Here is a 14,520-nt window from a genome sequence, read left to right on the forward strand (position 1 = left end):
GCCTGCTGCTGTCCCTGGTCCTGAAGCCCCTGGAGCACGCAGGACCCGGGCTGTTTGCAGGACCTGTGGGGGCTGCGGGGAGACAGGCTGGCATCCCCCCCGCCCAGCTCCGCTCCATGTCCCGACCGCGCTCCGTGCTGCTGCTCATGCTGTCCTGGCCGTCTGGCGGGGTGGGCCTCTGCCTCCTGCCTGTCCTCCGAGATAAAGCAGGGGGTTTTACTTCCTCCCTGGTCATGTCCGGAGCATTCCGAACAGGCTAGGCAGAAGGTAGACGGAGACCTTTGCAAAGGACGATAAAGCCGGAGGACAGCAGGTGCCGCGCTCAGAGCCCACACGCGAAGAAGGGCCGGGCACTGTCCCTCCCCACGCAGCCAGGCTGATGCTCGGGCTCGTGGGCAAAGGGCTGTGACGGGCTGTGACGGGATCCTGAGGCTGTGGGGGAAAGGCGGACGGGTGCTCCGGAGCACAGCCCGGGTGACGAGCTGACGCTGCTAACTGGTTCTGTCTGTGATTGCTCCCCCCACGCTTTCAGATCAGATACATGCAGGTAAGCTGGTCAGTTCTGCCAGCGCGTCTTCCTCCGCCTCCCAGAGAGGTCTCGGATCTCTTGGGAAAAGCCCGGGACCCTGTCCTCAGTGAGATGCTGTCAGACCCATGTTTTTACACTTGGCTTTAGGGGGATTGTGGGCCCCCAACACCCCCTGAAGCCCTGAGGGCAGCAGAGTAGTGCCCAGAGCACTGGGGCGTGGGAAGGAGCCCTGGGGAGCCTCCAGCCTGATCTGGGCCCCCCTGGGTGATGGGCCCCATTCGGCATGTTTCTTTGGAGCCCTCGGGCACAGCAAACTCCTGGGGCCTTTCTTAGGGGAGGAGGATGGGGTTAGGGCAGATAGCTATCCGCGTGGCGTGGCGTGTGGCCCAGCCCCAGTTCCCCAAAGCCTCACTTAGGGACCCACGTAGTTCACTCAGCCCAAAGGACACAAGGAGAGGGTCTGGAAATCCAGAGCGCCTCTAACAGTGGCCCCCCGGCAGCTTCTTGCCCCATCCCCGTGGCCACACAGGTTCCTGGCCAATCCTGCCTCTGGCCACATTTCCCCCAGAGATGGCGGGCAGGCCCTGTCACAGAAGTGTGTCCCTGGTGACCCCTGCCATTGAATTGGCCCCTCAGGACCCGAAGTGGGGGCCAGAGGACCCTGGGAAAGCCCAGCCCTGCAGTAACAGGTTGGCGCTGAGTAAGCAGACACGGGTCCCCGGGGAGCGGGTCAGAGCCTTTCCCTGAGCACATAGTAGGTGCTTTAAGTATGCCACACCTGTTGTCTATGCTGGGGGGGCTGACTCCTGAGGGCCCCACGCTGGTCTGGTAAAATTCAGAGCAGGGCAGCGGGGGCGCGGATTCTAGAATGTTCCGTGCCATTCTCCAAGCTGTCACTAGTTCATGCCACACACGCACCCCCTGTGCCTCAGTCTCCTCATCTGCAGAAACGGGGAGGGAGGGTTTGAGCCCCCTTCCGTCTCCTATCTCGGCCCCCCGGGTGACTCCCGGTGACCGCACGGCCAGGCCTGGCTCATGCCTTGTGTCCTTCCTGTAGAAAATGGGCATGTCTGAGGATGACAAGAGGAACTGCTGCTTGCTGGAGATCCAGGAGACCGAGGCCAAGTACTACCGGACCCTGGAGGACATCGAGAAGGTGGGTGTGGCCCCGCCCCTCCTGGTGCCACCGGTCCCTGGGGCACGGCTGTCACCAGGCACCCCCTGCCCTCTGCTGCTCACACAGGCCGTGGGCTCCGGCTGGCCAGTGTCCTCGTGGGCTGTGTCGCTTGGCCCCAGTCCCACGTCCCAGCCCTCGGACCTCAGCTTGGCCTGGGACCGTCCTGAGCTAGTCCCTGCAGCTCCTTCCCGCCGAGCTGGGCCTCGTCACGGCTTCCGCTCCTGACTGCACCGGGCTAAGCTCCTGCTGTATACTCTGTCCTGCAGGCTGGGCGCTAGGTTAAGCGCTTTGTGTATACCTTCTCCCCTAAGGCATTCTCTGCCCTTAGCTTCCCGCTCTGTAAATTGGTGGCTGTGAGCGTCCTGCCCCTGGGACGCACGCCCCATGACGTCAGCCTGTGGAGCCCCCACGGCAGACCCTGTGCTCCCCTGAGTGACCGGTCGGTCCTCTCTCCCTGCTGGCCTCCTGAGCGCCTCGAGGACCCCGGAGGGGCCTTCTCCTGCCCCACCCCCTCTGGCTTCCCGCGGACACATTTCCCTGTCACTTGAGAACCCTTGGTGCCGACTGCTGGTGCTTCCTGGCTGAAAATCCGTCCTTGTCTTTAAGGTGGAAGCTCCCTGGCTCTTCTTGCTTGAAGTATAGGGCCACGTGCGGCCACGACTGGGGAGCTTCTCGCCGGGGGCCTAGGGTCCCCTTGGCCCCTGGTCCTGCCCAGGCCTCAGAATGACATTTCCCCGGCTCCTGCCTCAGCCAGCCCCGGGTGCCTGCCCCACCACTGGCCTTTCTGCAAACATACCAGCCCCTCCGGCCGCTTGCTCTCCACCCGCCTGTCCCTGGGGAGTCCCCCTCCTCCGCCAGTCCCAGCCCCCACGTCACAGGCGAGAACACCCAGTCACCGGCCGGGGCCGGTCTGCGTCGGGTGCAGGGAAAACTGCTTGGCCGAATGCAGCGGCTGCCCACCTGCTGTTCCATCCCTGACCAAGGAGAGTGTGAGGGGCCAACGTCCTGTAGGGAGAGGGTGGCAGGTCCTGGCCGGCCAGGCCTCTGGGGCACGAGTTGACTGTTTGCCACGCGCATGTCTCCTTGGAGGCCAGGCCTGAAGGACTCTGGAGGGACCCCTCCCTGCCATGGTGGGGCTTCTGGGGTTGGCGGCACCTCTTTGGATGGCAGGTTTAGGGCCGCGCTCAGGGATCTGAGTGCCGGGCGAGAAGGGAGGCCCTGCTGGGCTCACCTCTCTGGCCTCAGTTTCCTGAAACGTCTCCAACAGTTGTATCGGCACCAGCCCGGGTGGCAGTGGGTTGACGTCCAGCCCATGGGATACGACGGGGCTTTGCCCGTGCGGAGGGTGTGGGCGCGTGGCTCCGCCGTCCCCGCCCTGCGCTCTCCCGTGCCGTTCTTAACCCGCAGCAAGAAGCCCGCGTCTCCCTAGAGAGCAGGGGTCCGCCAGTGACACTGAGCCCCAGGGGTGCTCTGGGCCTGCCTTACCGCCCCACGGAGAACCCCTGCCCCTGCGTCTTGGGGAGGTCGTCAGAGCCTCTCTCCCCCACTGGCAACTGTGGCCTCGAAGGGGGCTGGTACCCTCCAAGAGGGCTGACGGTGGGGGCTTTCCTGTTCCAGAACTACATGACGCCCCTGAGGCAGGTGCTGAGCCCGGCAGACGTGACCGCCATCTTCATCAACCTGGAGGTAAGGGCCCCAGGCGGCGGGCTCCCCGCGACTGTCCCCGCGAGTCCTGGGGAGGGGCATCCCTGCCGGGGACCTGGTTGGCTGGTGCTACGGGATGCTGTTTGGACTGGCAGAGAGGAAGGGAGTAGCCACCCTTCCCTCTGAGGGTTTTGGCCTCAGGAGACAGGAGGTTTCTGGAAGCTTCTCCAGCCTGCTGTCTGTGCTGGGGAGTGTCACTCAGATGCAGGTGCCCTGGAAGGGGTTTGAGCTTTTTGTCAGCAGCTGGAGAGCGACGGGTCCCCTCTGGCCCTCTGAGGAGAGCCCCTCACCCCTTGGCAAACGTGCACACGGACGCGGGAAGGTGATGCCCTGTGAGGAGGCTCATCCTGACGCGGCCAGCAGAGCGGGGAGGGGTCGGCAGAAGGCTCCAGAAGCTACACGTGGGTGGGCTTCCTCCAGGAGTGCCCGGCAGGTGTGGCGGCTCCTACCGACCTCCCGTGGCCCCTTGCGAGCTCGAGGGGCTGGTGCTGGTCTCCCAGGGGAGGCTGAGCTGGACTCGGGGGCTCTAGTGCTCTGTGTCTCCTACACGGAGTCTGTGCTGTGTGTTCACCAGCACAAATGGCCATGGGCAGAGTGGGAGCCGGACTGGGGGCTGTGGGGAGCCAGACTGGGGGCTGTGGGAGCCCTGGAGGGCTGCCTGCCAGTTGTCCAGCCGCTCTGAAATGGGGACAAACATGTGTCCCCATGGAGAGAGTCTGCCCTGGAGCCCCAGACCAGGGCAGAGGGCCCCATGCAGCTGCACCCAGCAGGAGGGTGACAAGGCTGCTGGGCAGCCACAGACCCCGGGGCCGTCTTGGTCCCATTCTGGCCCTGGGGCCTGTGCTGGTTTGGCAACCCCGTGTCCGGACAGGCCGTGCAGGTCCCTTCACGTGCCCGGCATAAAGTGGGATGAGACCCTGGTGTTTGCGCGGGGACGCGTGCCGGCGCCGGCCCCTCCCACGCGTGTCTGTAATTGCACCAGGAGGGAGCGACTCGGGAGCGCGTGGCTTTCCCGGCCTGGCACACCCGTTCACGCACGGTTGCTGGTTCTTCCCAGGACCTGATCAAGGTACATCACAGCTTCCTGCGGGCCATTGACGTGTCCATGATGGCGGGGGGCAGCACGCTGGCCAAGGTCTTCCTCGATTTCAAGGAAAGGTGAGTGGCCAGGCCCACCTTGGCTACCCCTCCCCGTCTGCGGGGCCACAGTCCTGCGCTGGGGGCGGGCAGAGCTGGCCGGTTGGGGTTTTCTCAGGTGCAAGTCTCGTGGGGACGTTCCCAAGGCCCGTGGCTGTGGCCCTGCAAACCCGCGTCCTCACTTGTAAACCGAGAGAGCTGCCCACCTGCCATCACAGCCTGGAGGAATGTCCCCCGGAGGCCTCCTGAGGGCTCCACCAGCTTCCTCTGCCTCTGCCTGGGAATCTTCTCCCCAGCACAGTGCACCTGACCCCAGGCATCCGGCACCTGGGCATCGCCCCTCTAGCTCCAGGCCCGGGTGGCCGCTGCTTGAAGGCAGAAGCCAAACCTGTCCCCGCAGGGCTGAGTACGGCGCTTCTGGGGGTCTGGGCTCCTGGGCTCGAGGCCACTTCCCTGCTTCCTTGCCTGTGTATGTCACAGGACCTTGATTTCCTAGGGATGAGGGTGGCGTCTGTGCCACATGGTGTTGCGAGGGTCATGCCTGCGCCGCAGACGTGGCTATGTGTCCACTGAGGGCTTCCATGGCTTGACAGACAGGGGCCCAGGCCAGGTGGATGGGCTGGGGGGCTCTCAGCGGCAGCTGGGGGCACAGCTGCTCAGCTGCCCTGACATAACCCAGCCCCAGTCCCCAGTGTGGGGAGACGGCACTCCTGGCACCAAGGAGGGCAGTCCTGGGTCCTTCCATAGTGCCCCGGTGTCCTCCACGTCTCTGTGGCATCAGGCAAATGTTCGCGAAGCCTGAGGGGACATATACCTGCATGTCAGGCGGCCTCTCTCCTCCCCATGGCGTCCAGCTGGTCCGGCCACGTCCAGACGCACAGATACTGCCGGGTTGCCTACGGCCAGAGGTCCGCCCGCAGGAATCGCGCCCCTGATCGCGGCTCTGCCGACTGCCCAGGCCCCTTGACAAACGTTGTCAACGGAGGGTGACCACTCATTAGAAGCCAACATGGGATCCTTTTTAAAGAAGAAAGACTGTCAGAGGCCTCCATGAAGCTATCTGGTTGTTTGCTTTAAGGCTCTCTGTGTGTAACCCCGATGGACAGAGGGGTATAGAGCCGCCTTCGGTGCTCCAACATGTCCTGTGGGAGCCCAGCGAGTGAGGACTGGGATTCTGGAAGCTTCTGAGTCGACGCAGGGGCAGCTGTCAGGACGGCTCTGCCGGCTCTTTGTCCCCGTATCTCTTCATGGAGCCTGGGTAGCCGCATCTTTGCAGCCGGGACAAAGTCCAATGCCATGAAGCCCCGGCCGGGTGCTGGTGCTGCGGGAGCGCCCACCGCAGCGGTCTGGCCGCTGAAGTCGCGAGAGGACTCTTGGGGGACCATGCCCTGCCTTCTGCCCTAAGGCTCTGAAGAAGGCGCCAGAAGGTTCTATCTTGATGGCTCTTGCGCCCGGCTGCTCACCAAAGCCAGCTGGGGGCTCGTTAAGAATGCTGGTGCTGGCTCCGCTCTGCGGGGTCTGGGGGGAGGCCCCGTGGCGGCCGGTTGGGAGCCTGGTCCACCTTGTCGTCAGTGGGAGGACCGTCAGGTGACCGTCGGCTCTGCTCACGCGCATCCAGGCCAGGCAGCCCGTTCCCGGGCTGGATTCCAGGTGCCTTCTCCTGTGGGCGCCTGCCTGAGGGGCTTCTCCTGCATACCCCGTGACCAGGCAAGGACCCCTGAGCCCACTTTCTGGGGGCCATGGGCTGGGTCCCCGGCAGGTGTGAGGGAGCAGGCAGTGCCGGAGCACAGGGGGCGGATGTGAGTCCGCTGGCGGCCCCAGGGGCAGGGGGCAGGCCGGCTCCCTTCCCCGCCCCCTGCCACAGCAATGTTTTCCTCCGACCTGGCTGCAAGCCCGTGGGGGGCGTGGGGGGCAACTCAGGCTGGAGCCGTCAGACGCGCCCTTGCCCCGGAGGCAGGCCCACTGCACACGTCTCCTCTGCCCAGAGCGGGGGGGAGGCCACGGACCACGCAGGGCTGCCTCTTAGGCCTGTGGACCTGCCCCCGGGGCAGCAGTGAGGGGTTGGGTGGCCAGGGGACAGACGGACAACCTGCCCTTCCCTGGGATCCTCCACGTGCCGGGCCCGCCCTTAACAAGGCCACCAGCCTCTGCGCACAGCTTTGGGCCTCCCCTGACTCTTGGGCTTTGCTCCAGTGGGGAGGACTGTCATTTCTACCCGGCAGGCCTCGGGGGCCGGGCTCAAGTCGGGGCCCATTTGGGGAAGGGCCTGGTTGCATCCTGTTGGAGTTCACTGGCCCAGTCCCTGTAGTCTGTCCCCACATCCGTCTTTTCTGCCCCTTTGCCTCCTAATTTCTGAGTCTACGGTCCCGAGGCTCATTTATACACCGAGTCCACAAGCATTTATAGAGCGCCTGTTGTGTACGGAACAGAACAGCCTCAGCTCTCACTGGGCAGGGAGGGACAGGAAGGAATGAGAAGCAAGTTCACGGACAAAGGAAGCGGGAGGTCGGGAAGAGGGAGAGGAGTGGGGTGCTGAGGACCAGGCTGAGAGACAAGGAGCCGCGAGGTGGGGGGAGCAGAAGCCGCCGGGAGGGCCCCGGGGTGAGGCCGGAGCAGGAACTGGCGGAGACCAGAGGAGCAGACGCGGAAGTGGGCCAAGAGGAGGTTATCCAAGGTGTGACCCGAGGCTTCTATAGCAGACTGGAAGGCCAAGGTAGGGACTTAGATTTTTTTTTTTATGAGGGTAGGAGGAAGCCACTGAGGAATTCTCAGGACAGGACCCGGCAGCTCATCGCAGATCAAGGGCAGAGTAGCATCCAAGTGTGGTATGATCAGAACCGAGTGGCAGAAGATAATCACCTCCCTCTTTTTGGAGCTAATACTTCCATTAATGCAGTCAATATAACCCTTGTTCTCAGACAAAGCAGATGCTCCTCTTAGCCATGGCCTGAGGGGACAAGCCCTCGCGGAGGGAAGGTTTGCATCTTGCAGATGTGAATGTAACAGAGGGCCACGTGGTTTTCATCTGTGGCTGGGGTCGGCCAAGCTGGGTCAGCGGGTCAGGCCAAAGGACTACCCAGGGGACCCTCCACAGCCACTTTGTGGCCCGCGAGAAGGTGGGATCTAGCTCTTAGGAGGAACTCCCCGGAGCCTTGCCCAAGTGCTTCCAAGAAGAGCAGGCATCAGGATAAGGCAAAAGGCAAGTCCCCGCCCGCCCAGGTCCCAGGAGCCTTGAGAGGAAGGCTTTGCCACAGCCCGGCGCTCTGTGCTGTGCGCTCTCGGCCGCGGAGGGTGTCCGGCCGGGTGACACGGCCGCTGGTTGTCTTTCGCCCACGGGCCAGGGTGTCAGGGAAGCTGGGTGACCCCGTCAGCGCTTTCCGGGGAGAGCCCCCCGTGTCCAAGCTCCTCGAGCCCCGTGAGGCCCTCTGCCCTGGAGAGGCTCTGGCCCCCCTCCTTCCAGGCCTTGCCCAGATGGGGAAGTCGGGGATTGGAACAGCAGCGGCGACTCACTGTCCCATGTCTTTGGTGCGTACCCGGGAGCGCCTCCTGTGTCCGGGACCCGCTCTGGCCCAGTCCGTGGGCACCGTGGGAGTTTGGAGTTCGTGACAAGGAACAGGGGATCCAGTCAGGAGACGGGCGGGTCTCCCCCGCCGCCCCGCACACTCACGTCTGCCCCTGGAGTGGGATCCGAGTTGCGTGTTCAGGAAGTTTCACGACACCGTCATGCGGACACACACAGCAGGGTTGGGTCACTCGCCGGTGCACGAGTGAGGGGCCCGGAGGCTGACTCCGTGCGTTCAGAGGACAGAACAAGATGCCGGTGCGCCGAGCCGGCGGGGCCGGGGGTGCAGGAACGCGGGACATACACCGCTCGCTCTGAGACCTCGAACCGTGAACGAAGCCCCGTGCATGTGTGTGTTGCTTTAATTCCAAAAGCTGGGTAATTTTTCTCAACACTACAAGATGCTGTGCTTAGACTTGAGGCCCGCGAGTCTCGCTACGTTAGCTGCTTCCCTGTGTGGCCCGCGGCAGGGCCCGGAGCGTGTGCTGTGGATGGCGGTGAGACGCCTGACGGTCCCGACAGAAATGGTCCCTCTCAGTTCTGGGGCCAAAATACACGTGTGGGCAGGGTGGTGCGTCCTCTGGAGCTCTAGGGGAGGAGGGTTCCTGCCTCTGCCAGCTGCTGGTGGCCCCCGGTGTCCCTTGTCTTGTGCCCCCGCCCAGGTCTCTGCTCGGCCCTCATGCAGCCCGTCTCCATCTCAGGCCGCCTACGGGGTTGGCGGAGGTGAACGAGAGCTCAGCCCTGGGGTGGCCCGGGTCTCCGGCATGTGGGGACCAGAAGACTGGTCTGGGGGACCCGTGGATGCACATAGGGGTCTGGCCTCGATGCTCCCTTGCTGGGCGACCTTAGAAGTCATGTCACGTCTCAGAGCCTCAGGGACACTGTTGAGTAAGTTTTGGGCGGCCGGGCTGAGCTGGGGTGCGAGTGTGCGCCCTGGTCCCGCCTCCTTCTTCCCCGCTGGGCCCCCCTGCTTGCCGGGAACCACCATGGCTGCACTGCCCGTGGTCAGGCAGGTGGGGTGTGGCCGTGGCCACTCAGCCACGTGTCGGGCCCCTGAGCAGACCAGGCCTCCAGGCTGGATGCCGGGATATGGGGACAGACGGACCCGACTGCGGAGCTCAGAGCCGCGTGGAGAGGGGGATGGCCCGCTGCTGCCTCTGACTCGACTTAGCACAGGCCTGTGCCCAGAGGCCCCCAACCCATCTCCTTGCTTTTCTGTCTCTCTTCGCTAGACCCAGGGACACAGTTGGGAGGGGAAAGGCTGCAGGGCTAGAAATGATAGGGCAGGGTTTTGAGGGCTGAGTAGAAGCTTGCTCGCCGGAGAAGGTTGCAAGTACAGTGCGGGGCTCCGGGGTGCGCTGTGAGGACAGCGGGACCCACTCTCCATCCGCCGTCTTCGCCACAGACCTGGGGCCGAGATGAGCCAGGGTGTGCTGACGTGGAGGGGGGCCCCTGAGGCTGCCTGGGCCGGCTCCAGCGCCGTGGGCCCCGTGCTTAGGAGAAGCCGCACAGACTTCCCTCCATGGGCGCAGCAGGGCCGTCGCCAGGTCTGCTCATTCAGAGCAACTGACGGGAACCCTGGAGTCTCCAGGCTCCCAGATGCTCCCAGACATGATGAGATTTAATCAGCTTTTATACTCCGATTTTCAACTGAATAACAGGCTCGTTTAAGCGGAAACCGGGGCTCAGGTTCTCATGCAAAGCGTGCCTGGCTGGAGTGTGGCAGGGTGCGGCCGTGGCACCTTCTGCTTGACCGCGGCAGGGAAGGTGGGCTTCGGTGTGAGGCCCGGGGCCAGGGCCGCCCCCCGTTGGAGTCCTGGAATCTCAACCTCTCCATGCTGGGGAGCCTCATGCACACAGGTCCAGTGTGGCCTGGACGCGGGCGGGAGCCGGGAGGGGCTCCACCACGAGCCGTCTGCGCCCACCTTGGGGCCGCTCTGAAGTCACAGGCTCGCTGGGTTGGAAACACGCTCCGAGCTTGCCCCCCAGGAGGCAGTGTCCACAGCAGACAGAGAAGCGGCCTGAGCCCATCTGGACTCGTCCCAGAGACCGTCCCCAGCTCCCAGAGCCAGGCCGGGAGTGGCCTCTGGATGTTTGCTCTCCCACCGCCTCCCTGGCAGGGGTGTCACCAGAGACCTTGGATGGGGCCCAGCCTCCTGAAGACGCTGCGTTGGCAGCCAGGCCCTCGCCTGTTATCAGCGGGTGACTCTCAGCAAGGTCACCGGGGCCTCAGTTTCCCCACCTGAAGAATGATGCTGATGGCCCCTCCCTTTATAAATGGGTGAAGGGCTCAGGATGGTGTGTGTGACACACTGGGCACGAGCCACTCCCAGAGGTGCTAGCTGTGGCCGTCGTGGTCCTACCGGGCCGACTCTATTCGTGCGACAGGATCGTCACAGCCGGAGTGTCAGGCTAGTGACCCAAGGCCTGGAGAGCACTGGGCTCCTGGTGCCAGGGGCTCGGTCTGTGAAGTCTGCGGGGGCGGTCAGCCATGGTGTCCGAGGGTGTCGGGGGCAGGAGAGAGTGGCCTGAGGCTGCTCCCCACACCCCTGGGCCTGCGCAGCCTTGTCCATCCCCTGCCGTGCAGCGTTCGGGGCTGACGTCCCCGTGTCCCGAGAGAGGGGGTGCCTGGGAATCAGGCGGAGAGCGTCGGTGTCACGTGGAAGCCACAAGGACTGACCCCCGGGTCCCCATGCCCTGAAATGTCAGCCTGGGACCACCACCCCAGGCAGGCGCAGAGCCAGGATGGGCCTCAGTGCTTAGAGCCTGCCGGCAGGAGTCGGAACCTTCCAGGGGTCCCCCAGCTCTGGGGAGGCAGGGGCTTCTCTCCTGGCCGGCTTCGGCCTTCCCAGGGGCAGGATGGGGTGGCGGTGAGGAGCCCATCCCAACCCCAGTCCTGACCTGAGAGAGACCCAAGAAGGGGGACCTCCTTGGCTTCGGGAGAGCGGGGGAGCCCCTTGTTCCCAGCGTCTCGGCAGCTCTCCTGCCTGGCACTGTTTCGGGAGCAGAGAGGGCAGCTACGTGGAAAGAGCAGAGCCACGAAGCGGGTTGACGTGAGGAGCCGTCACAGGGGACACCCGTTCGCCGCACACGTGCCGCGTCCTCCGCGGGGGCCTCCGCGCGGCCCGCAGCCGCGGCGGCTCCTTAAGCTGCGCCCGTGCGCGCGCTCGCTGTTCCAGGCTGCTGATCTACGGGGACTACTGCAGCCACATGGAGCACGCGCAGAACACGCTGAACCAGCTCCTCGCCGGCCGGGAGGACGTCCGGCAGAAGGTCGAGGTGAGGGCGTCCCGGCTGCTGCCCCGCTCACCGCCCCTGCCTCGCCCATGGCTGGGGTAGTGACGGGACAGTCTCTGGAGACGCTTTTCTCGGGGGGTTTTCTCCCTGTGCACTTGTGGCGGGGACGCAGGTGCAGGTCACCGTCCCAGGCCCGAGTTCCCTGCGTGCAGCCGACGCAGACCCCTGGGGCCAGATCCAGTGCACCAAGGGGCGATGAGTGACCCCCGAGCCCGGCCGATGCAGACCCCTGGGGACCGCAGGAGATGGATGTTTGCTGGGAGCCCAGGAACCTCCCTCCCAACACTGTCCCCACCCCAGGCTCAGGGCCAATCTCTGACGCTTGTCCAAGCGCCCATGTGGGCCCCTCTCCGGGACCCCTCCCCCATCCCCCTTGCCGGGGGCAGCTGAGCTGCTCCCCAAGGCGGCGATGCCTGTGTCCCGTCCAGCCGGTCAACCTTTCCAGGGTGAATCTTGGTGCAGGGACCCTTTGCTCTCGCAATGCTGGGGGACATGTGCCCTGGAGACGCGTGATGCCCATGTGTCTGGGAAGTCAGTGGGGAGCCCTTGGTTCCTGGGGGTGGCCCTGCCTCGTGTGAGAGGGCTTCCCTGAGGATGCCGAGGCTGGCCGGGGCTGGCTCTGAATCCGAGAGCCCTCAGGTGCCTGCTGGAGACACCTGGGCTACAGAGTGGCCGTGGGACCCTGCCCGCCCTCGGGGGAGCCCGTCCATGTGTGTGCACCTGCTTTGGGAAGGGCCTGCAGGACATGCTGCCCGTTTGGGGAGCTGGGCCAGGGAGGGACCGGACACCTGGGCCCCAGGTCAGGGCTGAGGTCCGCCCCTGCCCACCGCCTCCGCTGCGGGACGGGAGCGTTGGGGTCCAGCAGCCCAGGCCGGCGTCTTCATCCCCTGCTGCTCTCCTGTTGCCAGGAATGCACGCTGAAGGTCCAGGACGGGAAGTTTAAGCTTCAAGACCTGCTGGTGGTCCCCATGCAGAGGGTTCTCAAATACCACCTCCTCCTGAAGGTGAGGCTGTGCGCGTGCTCCGGGGCCGCCTGCCGCGGCAGGGACGGGCCGTCTTGGGCCGGCGTGAGAGAAGAGCCAGCACATCCGTCCTCATGGCCTGGGTGGCATCTGTCAGGACGGGGCTTCACCGGAAACGGACAAAGGGAAATTGGGATGGAAATCCGTGAGCGAGCCGAAAACTTGAGACAGAAACGTGTCCCCAGATCAGGAGTGAGAGTGGCCTGGTGGGGGTCACTTCACCTAGTCTCTGAGCCTCCTGGTAGCCACGGTGGAAATGGCCAGACAGGCCTGGGGGAGCGACGCTGGTGTCTGCCAGGGGTTCACCCGTCACCGGTAGCCCAGAGCCTGGCTTCATGCTGCTTTAAAGGGCTCCCCGTTCGCCAGCAGGTTTGGGGACACCCCCTCGCGAAGCAGTGTGTCCCCTGGGTGAGGGCTTGCTGTCTGTGCTGGGTTGGGCTGCTGAACTGGAATCCGGGCCGGCGGGTGAGGACGTGACCCTGAGGGCCTGGCTCTGAGCCACACCCTGTGCCTGGAAGGTGGGGGGATCAGGGGCGGAGGGCAGCATGTCTGCATCACGTCCTGGACATCTCTCTCGCCCCTGCAGGAACTTCTGAGCCACTCCGCCGATCGGCCCGAGAGGCAGCAGCTCAGAGAAGCGCTGGAGGCCATGCAGGTAGGTAAACTGAGGCAGGGAGGTCCAGGCCGGCGCGGGGCTTCACCCACCCAGTGTGGGGCTTTGACCGGAACGGGACTCGCTGACAAGCCTCGTTCTGTAACCACAGATTACGCTTTTCCTGGGAAGAAAGCAGGAGCGGGGCGGCGGGGGGCGGGGGGGCAGGGAGGGGTGGGAGCTGCCCCAGGGCAGAGAAGGTGGGCGGTGGGGGCTTCAGGCACTCGCCCCACACATCTAGGTCCCTGACCTCCCCGACCTGTGGCGACTTCCCCGGGCGCCCCTTCCTCCTGCTGTCCTGACCGCCCACCACGGCTCTTGCCTGGTCCCAGGCACTGGACTCAGTCTGGGCCGTCTGGCCCCCTGCTGCCCACTGCCCCGGCCTATGGCTCTTGCTTCTGAAATGCCCTCCTCACCCCGCCCCACTGTGTCATTGCCAGCCACTGTGCAGATAAGTCCCTGGAAAGAGAGCTTTGTGGGTGCCCCCCCCCTTGCTCTAAAGCCTTCTGTGGCTCCCCCACTGCCGCCGAGTCGGGCTAAGGCTTCCCACGTGCCTGGCTGTGCAGCTGTGTTTGCCATGCATGCCCTCAATCCCAGGGAGGCTCGGCCACCCCCACACTCCTGTATGTGCCCCACCCTCTCCTGTCTCTGTGGGCTCGGGCTGGACCTCCTCCCTGTCACCTGGCCGTGTCCTGCACACTCTCGGTCTTTGCAAGGTGACCTTTCCCAGGAGGTGTGTCTCCGCCTCGGGGGTGGCTGTGCCAGGACAATGCCATCGCCCCTCTATGCTCTTTACTCCCTGATCATGGTCACCTGTGTCCCCAGCCAAGCACAATGCCCAGCAAGGGTAGGTCCCCTCCGTGCTGCTGCTGGGCAGGGGGACGACCATGTCCCCGGCACCTCCCGGGGGAATGCTGACCTCTGTACCCTCGTGGGTGAGCTCCTTCCAGAGGGCAGGGGTCCACCTCCCTCTGTGGCTTCGACCCTATCCCCTAACCTAACCCTGGCATTACTGTCGAGCCAGGCCCATCTGGGAACGTTTCTGCCTCAGGCTGCCCCACCGGGCGCTCCTTGTAGGAATGGCAGGAGGTGCTGAGGCGAGGCTAGAACTGGCTCCACCCCCGCCCGGCTCAGGGATTCGGCCCGAGGCAGCTTGCCCTGCTGGAGGGTCAGTGCCTCCCACTAGATTCTCCGTAAGGGCTTGGGTCCCGTAGCCCCCAGGCTGGTGCTGGCCGCCCTGGTTGCTGCGGGCACCGCCCCCTGGTGGCCGGCAGGAGGGCAGCGGCGCGTGGACGGCCAGAGCTAGACCCCGGGGTCACCCAGGTCTGCGCGGCTCCATGGGAGTTCGGGGCCTGCCAGGTGCCCGTTCCCCCGCCCCCCCCCCCCCGAGCCGAGAAGCTGCTCAGGTTGAGGTGCTGTTTTCTTCTAGTCCGAGCTGGG

The 14,520-nt window shown here is 64.9% G+C and overlaps 1 protein-coding gene across 6 annotated transcripts in view; it reads left to right on the forward strand.

The window, feature by feature from the left end:
- Positions 1-14,520, forward strand: part of VAV2 (vav guanine nucleotide exchange factor 2) — a 146,221-nt gene that overhangs the window by 107,846 nt on the left and 23,855 nt on the right. For all 6 annotated transcript variants that reach the window (XM_059410390.1, XM_059410386.1, XM_059410388.1 and 3 more), the window contains 6 exons: positions 1,587-1,685; positions 3,324-3,392; positions 4,468-4,568; positions 11,289-11,388; positions 12,315-12,410; positions 13,015-13,083. In XM_059410390.1, coding sequence (XP_059266373.1) covers positions 1,587-1,685; positions 3,324-3,392; positions 4,468-4,568; positions 11,289-11,388; positions 12,315-12,410; positions 13,015-13,083 — 534 coding nt within the window. The remainder of the gene's footprint in view (positions 1-1,586; positions 1,686-3,323; positions 3,393-4,467; positions 4,569-11,288; positions 11,389-12,314; positions 12,411-13,014; positions 13,084-14,520) is intronic.

This window comes from Mustela nigripes, chromosome 9, assembly GCF_022355385.1.
Source record: "Mustela nigripes isolate SB6536 chromosome 9, MUSNIG.SB6536, whole genome shotgun sequence".
In the NCBI taxonomy this organism is placed as follows: Eukaryota; Metazoa; Chordata; class Mammalia; order Carnivora; family Mustelidae; genus Mustela; species Mustela nigripes.